Raw genomic sequence first — 21,948 nt, 5'->3', positions numbered from 1 at the left:
CTATAAATATCGCGAAATTATGGTTTTTTTTCTCGAAGTGACACACCACCCGAGTTATGCTCGGTTTTTTGGCGAATTTTGACACACCAGGCTCAAAAGGTTGCCCATCACTGCCCTAGTCAATTCTTTTCCATTCCACCCCATCCTCATCATACTGGTACCATCCCTCCACCATCCACATTTAAAAGATCTTGTATATTCAGAAAAGACATTAAAAAGTGTCCACTAACTTGTTTTTTAACAATAGGCATTACACTTTGTCAAATAAGGATTTTGAAGTTTGAGTTGAGGTGTGTACAGGGACATAACAATGTCCCCATCCCCTCCTATCCCCATTCACTTTGGATCCATCACCTCCCATCCCCATATTAATGATTGTTTTGTGACAAACACCGCGGATACTCATGGATTTCCCAGTTGCCCCCATCCCCATGCACACATCTAGTTATTTCTCAGACTACTGTAATCTTTTATATTTGAGATTGGATAAGAGATCATTATATAGACATAACTTGTTCAAAATACTGCCACCAAGGTTATCAAGAGCAGGAAAATGGGATAGTGTTACGCCAATACTAACATTTTCATTATTATCTGTGCCCCAAAGAGTTAGATTTAAACTTCTGGTAACAGTACATAAGAATCTGGGAGAGAAGCTCTACAATACTTAGGTAAACTTGCATCACTATATTCGCCAAGGCAATCTAACCTCTGCAACTAATATTTGCTTACAAATACAGTCCCTACACTCAATGAAGCTACATGTTAATATTGTTAAAACAAATAGGAGAAAATATTTTTTCACTGAAATAGTTAAGCTCCGGAACTCGTTGTCAGAAGTTGTGGTTACAGCAGTTAGCACATCTGGGTTTAAAAAAAAGGTTTTGCCAACTTCCTGGAGAAAAGGTCCTTAGTCTGCTATTGAGACAGACATGGGGAAGCGACTGCTTGACTTGGGACTACTACCATGGAATGCTGCTATTATTTGGGATTGTCAGGTACTTGTGACCTGAATTGGGCCACTATTGGAAGAAGGATACTGAGAAAGATTGACCACTGGTCTGACCAAGTATAGCTATTCTTATGTTCCTATGAATGCAGATTTAATAGGACTACAAAAACCTATCAGGAGCAGGATCTTGTGAATGGAATCAAATTACTAAACTCTGATTAGAAATAAATAAATTATTTCACAGGAAACTAAAGACTTGGCTATTTTGACAGCCTGCTAGGCTTCATGGATCTTGGTCTGACTCAGCAGAGCTCATCTTTCTGCTCTTACATTTTTTGCTTTGATTTTTATTTTCCATTTCAATGTGTGTGTGTTTTTTTGTTTTGTTTTTTTAAATACACGAGCTATTTTAATGTGCATTGAACTAGTATGTTTGTGTCTGTATGCACTAAAACATTTAATACATGCTACAAAAATGTTTGGCACACTACATAAATAAAAAAAGAATTTACTGCCAGGTACAGGAAGCAGCTATGGGTAGGTTGGAGAGGTGAGGTGAAGAACCCTTGGACGGTCAGGTAGATCAAGTTGGTAACTCCTCCTTCTTTGTGGACGGTTTCAAAGTTGTAGTTGCTTAAATATTACTCGATTATTTCTGGTCTTTCCTAAAGCAAGATGTTTCTTGTAATTGCTTTGTATAATTGTATTTATTAATAAATAAAAGAACACATCCCTACTAGTACCCTGACAGAGATACAATCTATAGCAACTAAAGATGCATGTGCAATTTTGGCCAAGTGGCCAAATTGCAAGTCAGCTTAGTTGTTTAAAGAGTCAATCAGTGCTGATAATTGATCACTAAAGCAAATACCAGCAATAATTAGAATTTATGCGTGCAACTTTCTAAGCGTATTCTGTAAAGCGCTGCGCGTAAATTCTAATATGCAGATCACAAAAGGGGATGTGGCAGTGGAAGCTGCATGAGATCATGAGAGTTCCTAAAAACTATGCACACAGAATAGAATGTGCTTGATCCATGCCTAAGTCAGGCACAGGCATTTACACCAGGTTTTTGTTGGTGTAAATGGTCACTATGTATAGTCTATAAATCGTGCCTGACTTTAGGCAAGGTTTACAGCATAGCCAATTACAGAATTTGGTCCAATATGTACTCGGTGTCCAACCAAGAGAGATTATTACTCTATATTAAATACATCTTTGCAATGACTACAGCTGCTCAACTGAAGGATCTTCTAGGCTCAATGGCTGGCTTCTCAGATTTATAAGGCTTGAACTCTCACTGCTGGTCAATTCAAGAGAGGTCATTACCAGACAGCATAGCAACCCAGATCTTACAGATCTGGTTTTAGTTAGTAGTACCAAAACCAATGACAACTAGATTCTTAGAACCAATGAACAGAAATTTCTCTCATGAATATTTATTGTGGATGTCCAGATCATGAGACCAATTTGTGTGTTCCTTAAAGTCTGATTTTCAGGATTATTGAAATTTGCAACTCTTAAAGCAGTTTATGCAAACATACTTAATTAAAATTTATAGTAGATATTTTGCAAGTAAAATGATTGGTGGCCCTTGCGGACTGCATTTACATAACCCTGTGCTACAGCAAAAGGACCTTTCGCTAAAAGGGTTCTCTAAGGCAACCATTAGTTTTCTTTGGATAGTCTACTCCTAAAAATGCAATTTATATTATAAATATGTCACACAAAGAATTTGGGCAATATGTAAATCATGTTACACGTGAACATACATACACACTAACTGCAGAGGATTCACACAATAAAATGACAGCAGACCATTTGCTATTCTGTGGCTCTTCATTCACCTCATTACTATTAAAATGTTTCTACTGTAACTGATAATGGGACTGTTGGCGGCAGAATCACAAGTGCAGCCAACAGCATCTAAAAGAAGGATGGCATCTATTGGTGCCCCAGGAAAGAATTCCAGTTTTAGTCGTGACAGTTTTGGATCCTGCTCCAGAGAATGCAGATGGGACCCTAGAGGGAAGACCACTGGAAATCCCTCCATTAGTGAGACCTGAAGAGCTCACTCTGGATTCACCCTGATCAGCCACCGAATCCCTCTACAAGCTTTGCTCTGGAGTACTGCCTACAATGTAGGAAACACAACTTGGATATTCTGTTAAGGCTGAATGATTTAAGTGCCCACGTACATCATATCCAACAAGTGTAAACCTCGGAAAGGACAGGCTGTTTCAGAGAAAGATAACTCTGGGAACTATATACAGAACACTTAAAACTTGAGGATATTACATTTTCCTCAGATTCTGACTTCCTCTACTATAAGTTATTGAAAGAAGTCTTTAAATATAGAGGAGACTTAGCTTCCTCTTCATTAAAATCTATTTGTCAACTCCTAAGAAACCTTTAACACCAGAAGCACAATCAGTAGTGGATGTCTCCTCTGACATATTGGAGAGTTTCACTGAAGAAATAGTGTCCAGATCAAATTTACTGGTTACCTTTGTTTTCCTACAAAATAAGGATTTCTTACTATACCTTTTTTTTTTCTCAGAATTGATTGTAGTTTGTTGGGGGGGGGGGGGGGGCGGCAATATTCTTATTTTCATGTTTCTAGATGGACCCAAGGCAGACAGAAGCAGTTCCTAAACCTGAGGCAAGAGTCCTGGACACTGGTGCTAAATTTCAGCGGAGATACTCTTGTAAATGTCTGATAGTTTATAATAATCACTCTAAGAAACCTTTAACACCAGAGACACAATACACAATCAGTCATGGATGTCTCCTCTGACAAATTGGAGAGTTCCACTGAAGAAATAGTGTACAGATCAAATTTACTGGTTACCTTTGTTTTCCTCCAAGATAAAGATTCCTTATTATGCCTTTTTTTTTCCAGAATTAAGGATTGTAGTTTCCGGGGGGGGGGGGGGGGGGGGGGGGGGGGGGGGCAATATTCTTGTTTCTAGATAGACCAAAGGCAGACAGAAGCAGCTCCTAAACCTCAGACAACAAGGTCCTGACTATTGGGGTTTAATTTCAGCTGAGATACTCTTGTAAACATCTGATAGTCTATAATAATCACTCTTTATGTATTTTTTTCTGGAGGCCAAGGGATCTGTGAAGTAGTAGATCTAGGAGTGGTCTAGAATGTCCTATGAATAGGCTTTAACTAGCCTTTTTTTCCCCTCTCAATTCTACCCTTTTTGTATAACTGCTTCCTCTATTATTTTTTTCTCAATTCCCTACAATTATGAACTATTTTTGGGCTTAATGAATCCTCTTTGATCTGATTATACCATTATTATTTGATACTGTTTGCCCATTAAGTTCATTTTCCTAATTCAAACTAAAAACTTTTTAAAAATGAGGGGGAGAGCAATCCTCCTGCTTCAGCAATACTGCTATCACCCTATCCCCTATGCACTCATGTGGCAGCATATAATCTTCCCATATTATAAAGCTTCTCGTCTCTACTAAAGGCCATACACTGCACTTGGAGCAGCCAAAACAGGAAGACTACACCTTTAAAAACCAGCTCTGAAATGTCAGTGCACACCGACATCAACACTGGACTATAATCTTGGAACTAGATACAGTGGTTGATTGCAGTGATTAGTTCAAAAGTCAGACAAACCAGAGCTGTAAAGAATACATTATTAATACAAAGTCTAAGAAAATAGATGACTAATACCAAAATAAATCTGCTAAAGGCAATTTTGGATTCCTATGCCTTTAATCTTCTCACACAAAAAAACTCTATAAAGCTGCTGTAAAACACTAAAGGAGGGGGAGTTTTTAATGTTGGCTACTATTAAAGACATGTTGCTTTATCATAATTCTTGCTATTTTAGAAACAATTTCCATTTTATGCAAATAACCCCAGTTATTAGTGACCAGGTCTTAAGAGTAAAATAACCCATTTTAATGGTAGCCAACAACTGATAATTCCCCCTTTAAAATTCTCTCTCTATAAAGGATTATTTTCCTTTTAACATTTTGCCCCACAAGGACATCTTCGCCAAACAAATCTTTCCTGGCCCAATCCAGTTCCTGAATTACAGAGATCATTTCTATTGGGCTTGTTGTTTTAGGACACAAGGATCAGCGTGAAAAGAAAACTAAACTGTATTTATTTTAACATAGCTCTGCAACAACAGGACACTGGTTTCTGATATACAGGATCAAAGACTAAACTCTGGCTATGCCATATTACAATCTTTAAGGATGGATGGATTTTAAAACTGATGCAGTTTCTAAACTCATACCTACAGCTTTTGCAGTAATGTACATATAAAATCTCTCTCATTTCTTCTCTAATCCACAGCAGTGCTTACCACAGAGGAGTCTGAAAAATCTGGTGCCATGGGACCATCATTCCTGATTTCAAGGAACTATCTGCCTTGAGCCTCATTTACCCAATGTCCCCCAAGACATATATATGCACATTGTCCCCCCCTCCCACACTAAACTGACATCTCATAGTTGCATAGCAACATCTATAAAGTCAGCCAGGAAGGTGTAACCACCTGTATCACAGCTGCTCCTACCTCCCAGGGTGACAATACTGCACTTTTGGCACACTAAAACATGGACAAATGTGAAAAACTCATCTTTTGCTGCCTCATGGCACATACCATACCACCAAGTAAACATTTTAGCTTTAAGATTTAACACTGGAACCTCAAATTTGAATGCTGCATGTAACTGGCAGGGAGACTCTTGTAGCTGTATACATTACTGTTTTCTCTGTGCATAGGATTTATCCCCTCCCTTGTTTATTTTCCCTGCAAATGCCTCTTAACTTATTCCTTCCTATCCCAGTCTCATCAGGAAATCACTGAATGCAATCTCCTGAAATTTTCATACTTTCTCCTAGAGAAAACACAAACACTGTGGCCAATGCAGGTTGTTATAAGTTAATGAGTTGTTACTGTAGACTAGTACTTCATTCTTCTACTCCCAGGGGTTGAGTGCTACTTCATTAGAAGTCTCCCAGTCCCAAACCAATTCAAACAGGACAGAGGGAGTCATGGAACTGCTGTTTCTACATGAGTGACACACATTGTAATGTGTAGCAATCACTACTACTGAGCCACTAACAAAAAATAATGCAGCAGGCATCTCTCAGGTGGTATGCTTCGACATCACAAGCAACCAAAAAGGTGGGACTGCTTCTCCCTGTTCTACTAGAATTTGTGTAACATTCAGACTTTTGGGGCTTTGAAGCCTAGTGCATGTGTGACATGCAAACTTAAATTCTTGACGAAATTAATTCTGGCTTATCCTGCCAAACCTTCCCATCCTAAGCCCTCACTTACCTTCCTCCTCAGCTCGGATCTGTGCCTCCAAATCCTCAGGGTCCACATATTTGTAGGAATCATCCTCATCAAGGTGTTTGCAGCGTCCAAAGCAGAAGCAGCAGCAACAGCAGCAGCAGCAGCACGTGATAAGGCCACAGCAGATCACCAGGGCCTGGAACATAGCCACAACATAAACCACTCACTAAGTCAGAACATTGAGAATAAAGCAAAGGAGGAAAAAGAAAGAATTAGGAAAAAGCAGGCGACAATGAGAGAGCAAAAAAAAAAAAATGTTATTCACCGCCAGCAATGACTCTGCTGGCTGCTAACAGCTCAGGAGGAGGGTGTGCAAGACGTGGGAGCTGGAGTTATTGGAATTTTACAGATCACTTTAATGTTTCAGAGCTAGACTATCATTTACAACTCAAAGGCAAACACAGTCACAATGCTTTGTGAGCTGCAAAGCAGCTGTCTAGTAGTCAGCATAAACCTAAATTAATGTAATGATGAACTGTCAAAAGACAATAGGATTATCTTTCTTGTGATGAGGTGAGACTTCTTGTCAGTATCAGCAGGCATCATGTCATTCGTTGACAGACATGAATAGCAATCAGCCTTGAGCATAAATGAGTGGCTGATAGCTTCCCAAACTAAAAATCTGTGCTCTCACTCAGTGCAGTGACCATGGACAAGAACAGAGTAGTCTATCAGGCAAAGCTCTATCAGAACCTGCTGCTGCCTTTGACAACTTGTCCTCTGGACCTCGACAGAGACTGGCTCCTTAAAATGTTCTTTCATGTTAAAGATACGGTACAGTCTTGATTATCAGACGTAAACGGAATCAACCAGTTGTCGGATAGCTGAAAAAGTCGGATAATATGGAAAATACTGCATAATCCCCTCACAAAACAAACAAAAAGGTAAAGTTCCTGGATTTTCAAAAATTGTTCTAACACAAAGATTAACAGAAATAAATGCGATGACATCACCGGGGAGTCTGTCGAATATGCTGGATGGTTGGATTACAAAGTCGGATAACCGAGACTGTACTGTAATACTTTTCTGAATTCTAAAGTTCAGTTTTTCCCTAATGTGTCTAAAGATACACAGAAAAGGTGGCAAGAATTCTTTTTAATTAAACCTACTGTACTGAAGCTGGGTGGGTTTTTTTGTTGTTGTTTTTTTTTTTGCATTATCCTTGCAAATGTTTAGTTAAATACCAGGGTGTTCGCTATATATTTATGAACCTCAACCTTTGTCTATATTAGTGATCTCCAAATCTCATTGGGCACAGTTCCAGCTGTAGAGATTGTTGACTAGCTCACCTATAGTTAAGGTTGCTAGTAAATTGTATTACTAATTATGCTGTCACTAATTACAGAACACAGGCTACTTTTCTTCTTTTCCTTTACCTATGTATTGTGAAATGGATCATTTTAAAAGTACTGGTCTAGTGAAAATTGGAAATTATACTAGATTATAATTTTTTCTTTTGTTAATTATTTTATAGATATTCCAATTTCTTTTCTTTAGCAAGATGTCTTGCTTGTGATTATATACTAAAAATTACAATACAGAAAACATAAAAAATACCCTGCCACTGCCTACAGATGAGAAACCTAATCATCTCATGTCATGCAAGCATGCAAGGGACAGAGGAAGATTAACCAAAATAATCCCATCAATGCCTTCCATGAAAACTAGGGTGTGATGCTTAGACAGGTTACATGTAATATTTCCCAAAACATTATCATCATGCACAGGGAGGGAGGGGGGAAGTCATGAAGTGTGAGGCATGTGGGAGATTTACCTGTTGCTGGGCTTTGGACAAAATACCATAGAAGGAAAGCTTAAAACCTGGGACCCCTGAGCATCTTGTGCTGGGTTACAATTTAGAAACTGAAAATCAGAATACTGGCTACATAGCTTTTCAAATAAATTGAGCTAATCTCCCTTAATGAGCCTACTATTTACAAAGCCCCAGTTAACAAAGAAAAAGAGGTTATATATGTCAGAAGATTACTGTTAAAAGGGGATAGATCCTTGAAAAATCACAGCTAAGAAGAGGAAAAACAGAAAGGAGGGGAACTATCTGAGAAGCAGAATGGGAAAAGAAAGTGATCCACTAATTCAGGTTTAGAAGCTATTATGGTCTTAAAGAAGTTCCACAAATTCAACAAGCTATTGAACAGAGAAAGGGACAGTTTAAGATAGGAAGGAGATCTCTGTAGGAGTACGTTGTCCCATGTGAAAGGCATCTTCTTGGGGGGGGGGGGGGGGGGGGGGGGGAGAGATCTAGCCAAGGCTCTTTGCACAGACACTGCAGTGAGGAGCGGAGAGAAAAACTCTCACCTGACAGAAAAGCTATAACCCACTTTTAGGATCTCTCTTGCCTTCAAAATACAGGACAGAACATCAGCTACATGAGGGACGAGCCCTGTACCAGTACTGAAGCCTTCAGAACAGAAGAGGCAGACTTATGTCTAGGGGTGCTGTTGCTGCCACAGTGTATGAGAAACAGGCCTTGCTTAGGGAGGAGGATCCAAGTTAGAGCCTAGAGGTAATATTCAACACTACATACACACCTTGCACCACCACTTGGACATCAGGAAGTAGTACTTGACACTATCCTCACCAAACTGCTCAGCCATATACAGCCCCATGGAACCATACTCATCGTAAATCTTCCTCTTGTTCTCATCGTTCAGGGTGGCATTGGCATTGTTGATCTCTTTAAACTTCTCTGCTGCCTCAGGATTGTCTGGGTTTTTGTCTGGATGATACTTCAGTGCAAGTTTTCTATACACAGGAAATGTGAGCAAATTTAACAAAAAAAATTTAACAGGCACAGAGTGAGGACAGTAATCCAAATATGACCCTTGGAAATGTTCTGTGTATTATACAACAATAAGCAAAACACTGCAAACTTAAAGGGACCCATGATTCATGTGGCATTATACAAACACACCATAAGGCAAGTCTCAGAGGCATAGCTAGGTTTTCCCTTTTTCTGAAAAGTCCCTCTTACGCCTCCCATTCTGGATCTAATTGAAGTCACCACTCACAACATTCATCCTGCTTAGGATAGACAAAGGCTTACTCCATCTTTCTGCAGAAAGTGCAAGACATTCCTTCAAAGCCATGCTCAACAATACTTGCTGATTAAGCAGGAAGGGTCGTTAAGTATTGGTTCACTCTGCCTTTCCACAACTGGTCAGAGGAAAACAAGCCTGAACTGGGAAACGAACCAAGTTTCTTTTCTGCTTGCATCACTAAATTAATTTATTGGGGGTTGGTCATTCTACTACAGGGTTTTATACATTTTTTAAAATTATTTTTGACCATTTAAATTCAATAATGTATGATTAGTAACCTACAATTATAAAAGTCTCAATACTTTTAAGTGTCTATGTATTGCTCAATGCCCCTTTTCAGAGATCTGTTTATAATACATTATCTCTACTGTCTGAACTTCAGGTCATGTCTAAGTTTTCATTCAGTGTCTGCTACAAAGTCAGACCTTTTTCAAGTCACATGCTATCTTCTTATGATGTCTGATGGTACTAAGGGCAAGACTAAAGAAGAATGGTTGTAATCCACTGTCAAAAGTAAAATAGCTATTCTACCCAACAGAGAATTATAATTTAAAAAGGGGGCACCCAAGAGCCCCTGCCAGAACATCACCATGCTTGACTCCAATCAGCCTTCAAGTCCTAAAAGTACAACTGTTAAAGTTCAGGGGGGGTTGCCCCTACCTGTATGCCTTCTTGATATCATCCTGTGAAGCCCCTTTCTCTAGCCCTAGCACTAGGTACAGACTCTCTCCCGTCCGGGACATTTTGCGCTGTGGTCTGCTGGGTTCAGCCATCTTGTCTCTATAAAAGGGGGGAAAGAAAGGACTATGAAAAGTACAAGTCTATTTACAATAAAAAGCTAGTCAGTCTTCTAAACAGTTGTGCAGTTCAGGTGTTACTGCCTGCCACAGAAACATGTGTGTTTTTTTCCCCCCAACTATGACCTCTTATTTTCCAAAGAATAAATTCCAGGCCTTCAACACAGATTTGATCTTGTTCGGTCCTCCTAAGATAAATTCTGCTCTCAGCCATAATTAACATACCTTTTTAAAAAAATGATATTGGCGGAACGTGAACCGCTTAGTCTAATCTGCCAAGTTGTACCTATTCTATTAGCACATCCTCAGCAATCACCAATACCCTCTCATTTTTGCTCTACGTTTATTGAGGTTTGTTCATACATGCTTGAATTCCATGCTATTTAAGCTTCTACTACATTCACTAGAAATCTGTTACAAATGCCCAGTCAATAAAAAAAAGTTCTCGTATTATTTTAAAGAGTTCCCCTTCTTTCAGCCTCAAAATATGTCCTTTTGTTTTTGAGCTGTTCAAAGGAACATGATATTCCCCCTGGTACTTCACTGAATCTTCTAAATATTTAAAATGTGAGTAACATTAGATTATGTTACTTGAAATCATTTTAAAACACAATAAAAAAGTCAACATGGTAAAGGGAAACAAACCCTAACAACAAGCTGTTTCACCTAGGTTTAATGTAACAGGTGGGCCTGACTGCTGCTGATCCCTTCCAAAATGGATTAAATGATGGAAGTTCTTGTTCAAATATCAAGGCCTGCTGTTTTCTGTCTCTCCCCTCTACTGCAACCATCATTTTTTCCATTATTCTTGTGTCTCTTATGTTCCCAATCAGAATTAGAAACCATTCAAGAAAACATTTTGATGGTCAGGAAAGCAAGTACCTAAAACTTGGTGAGAGCAGTGTGAAAGGGGAGGGGGGATTTTTTTACCGCTCTCCAGACCAAGCACATAGTTCCCTCTAAGGCAGTGGTTCTCAACTAGGGTATTGTCAGGAAGAACTGGGAGGTGTGTCATGGGCTCAGAAGGCGCCTGATCTGTTCCTCCCTGCTGGTAGTGACTCACTAGGAGGCCGATGCAAAAAGGTTCACAGTCGAACTGCATGCAAATGTCTTTACATATATATAGCTTCTACTACGAGTGTAATACTGTGCCATGCAGAAACCTAAAGCATTCAAATTTTAAGAGCGGAAAACTTGTGGCTAATGTGAAGAGTAACTGTGATGAAACTTCACACTTGTTCTGCGTCTAAATATGAGCCCTGCAAAAACTGCTTGCTCGTGCAATTTTTGCAAGGCTCATATTTAGGTGCAGAAGAACAAGTGTAGATGTGCACTTTCACTTCCGGTTTTGTTTGAACGTGCGTACATGTTTATCTCCTGTCTGCCTTTGAAACTTCAAAAACAGCCATAAAATCCTCTGCAAATCCTTCTACGCCACCCTGGAACTGGTGAGAAAATTCTCGCATTGTATGTGCATCAAAAGAGTGGCATACTCTCATCACGGAATACTTAAATGACCTTATTACCATACATTTTAATACAGCACCTGGACCATGTCGTCTATGCAAGTTAATTTGTGTGTTCAAGTCCTCTCTGCATTCTGTGCTCTATAATGTACACATATAGTATGCAGTTAGGCTCGCAGTAGCTTTCTGCATTGGCCCCAGGGAGAAGGAAAGTAGGGCAGACACAGAGCATACCTACTGCAATGATATCTTGCTGCTTTCATCAATCCTAATAAGACTGGCAGCAGACGAAGGCTTGAAGTACCAAAGTAACAACTGATACAGCTCTTACCCCAAGATTCGCTCCCAAGGACAGGTATGCATTTATGTGCTTCTTCTGGTGCCAGTCTTGCTGGGGTGATGAAAGTAGATGGTCAAGAGGATGTAACACACTCCTGGAAGTAAGCCAAGCAGCTGCCCCACTTATGTCCTCCCACTGTCCCAGCCTAATTTGAAACTTTATGTATGTGCGTGTGAGAGGGAGGAGGGTGAAAAGGAAGTAACAAGAGAGCATGAGTGGAGACAGTGTTCTCCTGAACCGTTTACTGCACCCCTAACACCATACCTGAATTCCTATGTCAAAACACCTGCTACCTGCAAACACCACACCACCATACAGTTGACTCCACCCCCCCATCCTTAATATATACTCACATAGAGCCCCTGTTCTTCATACTCTCCTGTCCCAACATATATGCACACACACACACTCTTGCCCCAGACACTGCCCCAGTCATGCACCTACATTTAGCCAGTTCCTTGACATGAGCTCTGAACAGAGGCCTAATCTCTTTTCCCTGTGCCGTGGAGGAAGCAGACGGCGAGGTCATCCCTTACCTCAGGCAGATAGCTTTTTTAATCAGTTGGACACTAGGTCAAGCAGGGATCGCTAAAAGCAATGGTTCACACATGCCCAGAAAAGTTTCTCTGTTCAAGAAGTCATCATCAGATCTAAGCAGGACATGGCCAGCTCCTCTTCTGGACCCAGTGAGCCGTTAATTCTGTCTTCCTTCATCAGGACCAAAAGTACCATATTTTTCAGACTATAAGACACACTTTTTCCCCCAGTTCAGATGCTACCCAGTGTTTCCTGTTTCCAGAACCTTAAAGAAGCCTTTGGTAGGTCTGCACAATGCATGCACGAGTCATGCGAGAATCGCATTTGGATTAAAAAAAAAAAGAGAACAAAATAAAACATGGAAAAGAAAATAAGATGATACCTTTTTTATTGGACATAACTTAATACATTTCTTGATTAGCTTTCGAAGGTTGCCCTTCTTCCTCCGATCTGAGGAAGAAGGGCAACCTTCGAAAGCTAATCAAGAAATGTATTAAGTTATGTCCAATAAAAAAGGTATCATCTTATTTTCTTTTCCATGTTTTATTTTGTTTGATTTCTATTGATAACCTTTAAGAGTGGACTAACACGGCTACCACACCTCTCTACTTAAAAAAAAAAAGAAAAAAAAGAGAGAAAAAGAATACAACTACTAGAGGAGGTGTGAGAGATTGTGAGAATCCTTGGCTCACTGTCCTCAGAGAACGTCTGCTACAGGTGAACTTTGTTTTCTCCTAGGACAAGCAGGCCATAGGTTTCTCTCAAGTGGGAATCCCTAGCTACAAGACTCACCGAAAACAAAACAACAGTCAATAGGGACTTGCAATGGCAAGGCCAACCAGAGCCAATAACACTAACAACAAAAAACAGTACTGCTGTGAACGTGCAGCCTGGAACAGAAATGAGTGACCCTAGGATGGTGGAGTTGGATTCTAGACCCCAAACAAATTCTGCAGAACTGTCTGTCCAACCACCAATCACATTGGGAATTCTCCTCAAAGCAGAATGTGAATGTGTGGACTGAAGACCACATCGCAGCTCTGCAAATTTCCTCAATGGAAGCTGACCTCAAGAGGGCTACTGAAGCAACCATGGCTCTGACATGAAAAGTAACATGACTTTCGAGAGTTAGCCCAGGATGGAAATAAGTAAAGGAAATGAGGTCTGCTAGCCAATTGGACAAAATGTATTTACTTATGGCTGCCTCATCCTGTTTGGGTCAAAAGAAACAAAAAGCTGGATGGTCTGTCTATGGGCTTTCATTCACTCCAAATTGAAGACCAATGCTCACTTGCAGTCCAAGGTGTGTAAATGTGCTTTTGCCAGAATGGGCATGAGGTTTTGGGAAAAAATGTTGGCAGGGCAATGGAGACATTATGTCTTAGATGATAAATTTTCCTTTCCTTAGTCAGCAACACTGTTCTGAACTAATGGGTGGTATCCCTTCCTACTGGCAGCCAGATGATGCAGAATCCACATGCTTCCTGAGTTGTATCCAAGGATGCTCAGCCCGGGTGATCACTACCGATACTCAACATCAAGGCAGGGGGAGTCCTCCTCAGCACCAATGCAGCTCCAGTAGTGATGATGAAGATGATATATCAGACTTCCTTGTGCTGAGAAACCTCCAACGCATATCCTCTCTACTTTTTCCAAGTTCTTTTCTGCATTTTAGCATAACCTATGCTAAAATGCAGAAGAGATCAGAGGACTTGTCATGATCAGGTCCCAGACATAATAGCCACATCATGTGGGTCAGTAACAGACATGGTCCTATTAAACCCAATGGAGGTTTTTGGGAGTGAAATAAAATGGTTCAAGGATGGGGGGAAAAAGGGAAAAGAAGCCTTATGGGCTTTTTTTTTGTTTTGTTGCTTTGGAGGTAACCTGGCCAGAGCTCAGGTCTAAAAATGACTGGGAGCTGCGAAAAAATGTAAGGAAACAGAAGAGCCAAAAAAACCTAATAAAAAAAGAGGAAGGGAGAAAAGTCTAACAAAATAAGAAAAATCCTGCGTTACTCACAAAAGAGAAGCAGAAAGGCAAAAAAGTGAAACAAAGATCACAACTTGCTACACTACGACAAAAGACAGCTCCGTGGATTAAATGAAATGGCTTGGGCAGGCAGGCAGGCATTCTCATATGCACGGTGCGGGCTTACCCAAGGCTTCTTTAAGATTCTGGGTACTCTGGGTAAAATCTGCACCGGAGCTCCATTGGAGGATGTCACCCACTTGTGAGAACCTATGGCCTGCTTGTCCTCAGAGAAAGTGGATTATTGGTGTTTCTGTTTCAATTTTGTCGTCACAATTGTATTTGTCAGTTGTTCCGTACCTGACAATACAGCTGTTGTATGTATTTTCAAGGTAAGAATTTTCTACTACAGAGGAATATGTAGCAGTCTTTGTTGTATTTTCTCAACAGGACATGAATTGGTGTTGCAGTGCTGCCTTTTCAGAGGTAGGGTTGTTGCTGTTGACTCCTGGAATTTAATGCTACTATGATATGGCAGCTTTGCTATTCATGTGGTAAGTATACATGTTAGACGAGATGAGGTGGAGTGGGGTTTGTTTTTGTAGGTTTTGCATTTTACAACATCCCTGTAGTAAAAAAAAAGCTTATGTTGCTATTGCTGATGACATCAGAATCTGATTTTATTTTTTGTTACAATGGGTTTTATGGGGAAACTCATACCCACTGATGCAGAAATGAGGGATCTTGGAAAACAGCGTGTATGCTTATATGTTACACTCTGATGGTCACATATGTGAGAATCGCCCAGTGTCCCAACAGACAAAAAAAAAAAAAAGGCTAAAAACCAGTGCAGTAAAAGTGAGCAAGTGCTCCTTCCATCCTGGTGGACAATCCCACTGGACCTGCCTCCTTGACAGATGAAGAGCTTGCAGGCTAGCAGCACTAGTACTCTAAAACAGATATGCTGCTTTCCCAACCTTATACCTTTAAGGAGATGGGTCAAACAGGCCACCACTAATCTGCATTGTGCTGTTGAGAGAAAGGAGGCTGCACTCATTACAACTCAGAGCAGGGGCGTATCTGCGTGAGGCCACAGGGGCCTGGGCCCCCGCAGATTTCGCCCTGGACCCCCCTACCGCTGTTAACCCTCCCCCGCCTACTGCCATCAACCCTTTCCCCACCTACCGCTGTCACCTACCCCCGAGGTCCACTTCCTCCTGCCGGTTTTTTTAAATATTATTTCAGCTGGCGGGGGACCCCAACCCCCGCCAGCCCAGCCAAGGTCTTCTTTAACTTCTTCATCTTCGTGCTGTGAAAGCTGCATCCTTCCAGTTGGACGGAGTCTGACGTCGTAGCACGTTGACGTCCACACGTACAACGTGCTGCGACGTCAGACTCCGTCCAACTGGAAGGATGCAGCTTTCACAGCACGAGGATGAAGAAGTTAAAGAAGACCTCGGCTGGGCTGGCGGGGGTTGGGGTCCCCTGCCAGCTGAAGTAATATTTTAAAAAACCGGCAGGAGGAAGCGGACCTCGGGGGTAGGTGACAGCGGTAGGGGGGGAGGGTTGACGGCGGTAGGGGGGGCTATAATATGCCCCCTCACTCTAGACCCTGCCCCCCCACCGCCAAACCTCAGATATGCCCCTGACTCAGAGCACTAACAAGCAAAATAAACCCTCCTCTCACCATCTTCACATTTGTAACCTCTGCCCCCCCCCAAACACACAGCCCCCACACTACTGACACTTGTAACCTCCCTCTAGCCCTCACTCTTAGCCCCACCCCAGTCCCTCAAACTGATCAATTTCTCTAATGTGTATGCCAACTTCTGGAACTGTGTGGTGCCCGTACTCTACTTCTCAATGAGAATCATGATATAGAGGACTGCATGGAGCTATAAGCTGACAGGAGAATGCTGCAACAGTGCCACCGGAATGGGTACAAAGACAGGAATGGGGCGATGATTCAGTACTAGTGTACCACCCAGTGTTTGAAAGTGACTGTACTGAAGATTATATTAACTCCCTTCAGCCTCTGTACATATGGCTTATGATGCAGGAAATGCATCCGTTTGGTAGCCCTCCTCTGAATGACCTCTACCATGTGAAAAAACGGGGATGCAGACATTTCAAAAACTTGAGCACTAGTCAAAATTTTTAAGAAACAAAAGTAAAAAAATATTTCTTTGTAACTTTTTTTTTGTGCTGTTTTACTCAGATCCCCTTGCATTTTCTCTCTTCTCTGATTTTTCTCTCTTTCCCTTCAGACTCCTGTGTCACTGTTGCCCTTTGTTAGATAGTAATGCCTTAGTCAACACAAACCCCAGTGCCATTCATAAATTGGTGGGACACCAATGTAAAACTGGTTTATCAGTGGAGGCAAACAACTCAGAGATCGACAAATGTGTGCCAGGTCACCATGGCACCCAGGATTTCTCACTCACAATGATTTTCTTATGTGGCTGCCACTGCTGAAAGAACCAGAGCCCATCTCAATCAGTATTATATCCAAGCTGCACCGTGCAGGACTATCCTTGTCCAAGGACTGGGACTGGTGGCTGGTTTGTTGGAGGAGGCGAGGAGATTGGAACTGGTGGGGAAGACATGGGTTTGACAGGATACATGAATGAGACAGGGAGATGGGGGACAGAGAAATGAGAAAAAAAAAACCAAAAAACGATGACAGCATGCAGGGGAATATGAGAGACTAGTGGATAACAAGGTTCAGGGGAATAAGAGTCAGGCACTGGGTAATGACAGGGAAATAAGACACACACATACTGAGGACCCAAGCTATGGTGATGCTACCCAAGGTGACTGCCTTTCTGTTTCATGCATCAGCATTTGCCAGCATGCTACTGACTGCAAGTTTGGTGCAGGACAGGGGCTGTTTTCAGCCAGCACTGTGCAGTGGCACATTAAGGGCTGATTTATTATGCTCTTTTCCACAGACAAAGAAAAGGGGGGGGGGAAGGGGGCTAAAGAAGCTGCAGTGATTCCCCCCTACTCCCCCCCCCAAAAAAAAAAACTTCAGGAGAGGTATATAGTAGTACTACTACTACTTATTTCTATAGCGCTACTAGACATACACAGCACTGTATACCATTTATTTACAGTGTTCTGATATACCGCAAAAGGCCAAGGTTGGCTTCTGTGCAGTTCACAATAAATCAAGTTATGCTGCCAAGAAAAGAGAAAGTCAGAGAGAAAACACATACAAAGTTACTAATTAGTGGGGTATGCAATTTTTAAAAGGTGAGTTTTCAGAGCTGCTTTGAGCTTCCCTAAGTAAGAGAGTCCCTACTCAGACAGAGCTTACAATCTAATCAAGATAAACAAACAGCACAAATAAGGGATAAGGGGAATTACTTAAAGTGGGAATGAATTAAGTGAATAGGAGTTAAGAGTTAAAAGCAGCTTTAAAAAGGTGGTCTCAGTTATAAGTGCCCAAATTTACTATCTTAACAAGATACTGCAAAGCATGGGGGCAATTCTATAAAGTGACACCAAGATAGGTGCCACTAATTGACAGATAGGCACCTATGTGCACTAGATGCTATTATAGAAAGTAGTGCCTAAGTGCCACACTGCCTAACTGCAAGGGGGGAACATATTGGTGGACCACAGGTATGTCTATAAACTATGCCCACCAATTACAGCTGCCACTGACATGGTGTAAGAGCGCACCCCTAAACATGGGCATGCCAATGCTGTCTTACACCAGTATTCAATAACAGAATCTTGGCATCAAGATGCTATAATAGAATTGGCACTAAGCCCAGGGCATTGGGGCACCTAGACCAAGGCTCCAATTCATAGAATTGCCACCCATATCATTATAGTTCCATTGCTATTTGTAACCATCAGAAAATGACCCTTATGACATCAAATCTCACTGAGCCGCCTTTAAACACTATCATTCTTACTATGGAAAATGAGGAAAGTTGCTTTCTAATTAAAATGTAAAGCCCTCAAATGTCATGATTTATTGACCTATCCACAACATCCAATCTTAAAAGTTTAGTATTCATGCTGAATGATTAATATTTTTAAACTGTGTTATTTGCAAATACTTCCTTCAAGGCATTTAGTTGTATTAATAGTCTTTCTAGATTTTTCATAGAAGACAAATATTTTCCCACGTCACTAAAAAGATCATTTGGTCTGCCTGCATAATAAGTGTATATGAATACTAAGCCATCACTAAGCAGTGTCTATGAATGCCAAATGCTTCTGCAGAAGCAAACAGGCTGAAGCATTTTTAGTCATTTCCTCTCTTTAGTCTATTAAATGTAAAAATATACTGATTTTTACTATTAAAAATATTACAAAATGATATTCAACAGCAGAGAGCAGGCTGTGCTCCAAATTCTTGGCACAGAGGGACCAAGAACCTTGTCTGTCTGAGAACTAAACAGTATGCACCAGATTTGTCATTGAAGAACTTGTTTGACAAAGCAAACAAGGGTCCGATGATCAGTGCTATAAAGATTTTTTTTTAAACTTAGATGTAAGAAATTTTTCTTTGACTTAAAATATTTTTATCTGCCAAATCACCACTGTGTGCAGCTCCCCCCCCCCCCCCCCCAGAAATTACGTCTTAATCTGATAAGTTTCTTTTCATTACTCCTTCCCACTATTCCAGAACCTATAGGGATAGTAAAGTCTATCAACCAGCAGGTGGAGATAGAGAACTGAAAACTGAGCCAAGACATCTTTCTTGGCATCCAGTCCAGCTTCTCAGTATTTACATAGATAAGTAGTAAGGAGAAACTCAGAATAAATTTAATAACCATAAACAACTTGCTAATCTAACACTAACCATATGAGCAAACATGTGAACCTCTCATCTTTGGCAACTTGTAGAGAAGAAATATGCAGGAAGCACCATGCAAGGTGACAGTTCGCACCAACTAAACATCTCAGAAACCTTGAGCTGGCCTCTGGAATTGTGGAAAGGACTAATGGAAAGAAAAATTATCAGGTAAGACCTAATGTCTTCTTCCATTACATAGCTCACCTCTATTCCAGAACCTGGGGGATGTTCACAAGCAATCCCTAGAGTGGGTGGGATCCTGGCACCACCCCCACCACCTGAGGACCGAAGCCCCAGAGTCCACACTGTAGTGTTCTACAACAGTATACAGCATTGACCAAGATGCCCCCTTGCAAAAATTCCCTAGAGACAGAAAGGATGTTGATGTACGCTTCATAGAATGAGCCCCGCGAGGCCTGAGGAGCCTGCTTCCCCACAAGCAAATGAAATGATGCGACAGTCTCCTTCAGTCACCTAGCAAATGTTGACTTGGGAAGCCATGAGACCAAACCTCTGTTTACCAAAAAGCCCAGTCTGTCTGATTTGCAAAACTCATTCATGACTTCCTAATGAGGACAATGCACATCAAAAAGCTTCAAGAAGCTTTCTCTGTGAAAGGGCAGAAGTTCCACAGATTAGTTGATGTCACTTTTAGAAGAAAGGAAGGAACCTTGCACAGGGACCCCCTCCCACATCCAAAAAAACAAAGTAAAGGATCCCAACAACAAAGCCTGAAACTCCAAAACCCTATGCACTGACACAATAGCCATCAAGAAAGCTGTCTTTAGCTTAAGATCTTTCGAGGTACTTATCTGGACTGGCTCAAAAGGAGGTTTCTGAAGAGCCCTAAAGGACTAAATTAAGGTTCCACTCTGGTCCCTGCAAGAATTGAATAATATCCGGGTGAACCGCAAAAGATGTGGAGGAGTGGCCTAGTGGTTAGGGTGGTGGACTTTGGTCCTGGGGAACTGAGGAACCGAGTTCGATTCCCACTTCAGGCACAGGCAGCTCCTTGTGACTCTGGGCAAGTCACTTAACCCTCCATTGCCCCATGTAAGCCCATTGAGCCTGCCATGAGTGGGAAAGCGCGGGGTACAAATGTAACAAAAATAAATAAATAAGATGTCTTCTGTAGTTGGCCCCGAAACAGGCCAAAGCCACAACCTGAATTTTGAGAGATCCCAACACCAATTGTTTCTGAAGACCTGCCTGGAGAAACATTGCGCAATCTGAGTAGAGAAGGAAGATAGTCTGATCTCAGAACACCAGCCCGTGCACGTCCCTCCACACCCTCACATCCGCCTTGGATGTAGAGCATTTCTTAGCCTGCTGCAAGGTAGCAATGACCGAACCACAATAACCTTTATGTCTCAACCAAACCCTTTCAATGTCAAGTCATAAGACCAAAGGAACACTGATTCCCCCATGAGAACTGGACCTCGTTTCAACAGAACCCTGTCCAGTAGTCGAATCAAGTCCATGTACCGCACGCTCTGTAGCTACGAGAATTATTCTACCCCAGTGCAATGCATTCCTTTTCAACACACAGCCTCCCATAGGCCAAGGAGGGAAGATACACAATAGATGTGCCTCCAGTCAGGGCTACAGAAAGCATTGATCGAACCCGGTCTTTTCAAAAGCTGAAGAACTTGGAAATTCTGGCATTTGTTTGTTGCCATCAAGTCCAGAAGTGGAGAACTCTGCCCACTATTAGCTGAAACCCCTGGCTGGATAGTTCCCATTCTCCCAGGTCCAAGAGTGCCTGCTGAAAAACTCCACCTCCATATTCAAGGTCTCAATGATGTGAGCTGCCGACAAGCAGAGAAGATTTTTCTCCACCCATGAGGGAGACTGCTTCCACTGCCATGAGACTGTGGTTCCTGCCTTGCTTGTTGATATAAGCCACCACCACCGCATTGTTAGAGAAAACTCAGACCGCACCCTCACCAGAAAAGGAGAAAAGTCGTGCACAGCATTCCGTACTGCCCTAAGCTCCAACTGATTTATCAATCACTGAGACTCCTGTTCTGTCCAGGTGCCCTATGCCAAGATGGAACTTGCAATGAGCTCCCCAACCAGACTTGCTGGCATCCATTGTCACCATCTCCCATTGTGTTATCGGAAAAGGGAGCTCCAACGTTCAAATTCCTGGGTGACCACCACCACTGCATACTCCGTCTGGCAACCAGCATTCAAGGAAGATGGTTGTACTTTTGAAACACTGGAGATGAGCAACTGAGAAGAAATTTCTGTAACAGCTGCATATATACTCTTGCCCATGGCACCACTTCCATCACTGCTGTCACTGACCCCAGAACCTGGATGTAGTCTCAGATCCTGGGCCTGCCTTGACGAGAAGATGAACCAGCTTCAAACTCCTGCACTCCCTGAGAAAGATAGTCTCTCATGCTGTGTCGAATAGAATGCCCAAATACTCCAGCATCTACAATGGAGTTAGTCTGCTCTTCTCAAAACTGATCACCCAAGTTGACTGTAGAAGACTGTCTATCACCACTATACTGTCCAAATAGGATGACCCAAATGAGCCAGTCAGTCATCGAGATACACATGAACTCTGATTCCCTAGAGCTGAAAGGACGCTACCATCACCATAACCTTGGAGCAGTGGCGAGACTGAAGGGCCAAGTCCAGAACTGGAAGTAATGGC

At 41.7% G+C, this 21,948-nt stretch overlaps 1 protein-coding gene across 2 annotated transcripts in view; it reads right to left on the bottom strand.

Annotated features, from left to right (window-relative positions):
* DNAJC5G (DnaJ heat shock protein family (Hsp40) member C5 gamma) overlaps nt 1–21,948 on the bottom strand; it is a 102,549-nt gene that overhangs the window by 51,010 nt on the left and 29,591 nt on the right. For both annotated transcript variants that reach the window (XM_030198595.1, XM_030198596.1), the window contains 3 exons: nt 10,014–10,133; nt 8,844–9,057; nt 6,277–6,430 (listed from right to left, as the gene is read on the bottom strand). In XM_030198595.1, coding sequence (XP_030054455.1) covers nt 6,277–6,430; nt 8,844–9,057; nt 10,014–10,133 — 488 coding nt within the window. The remainder of the gene's footprint in view (nt 1–6,276; nt 6,431–8,843; nt 9,058–10,013; nt 10,134–21,948) is intronic.

This window comes from Microcaecilia unicolor, chromosome 3 (genome assembly GCF_901765095.1).
Source record: "Microcaecilia unicolor chromosome 3, aMicUni1.1, whole genome shotgun sequence".
NCBI lineage: Eukaryota > Metazoa > Chordata > Amphibia > Gymnophiona > Siphonopidae > Microcaecilia > Microcaecilia unicolor.
The sequence above is the reverse complement of the archived record's forward strand: the minus strand, read 5'-3'. Positions and strand labels throughout refer to the sequence as shown.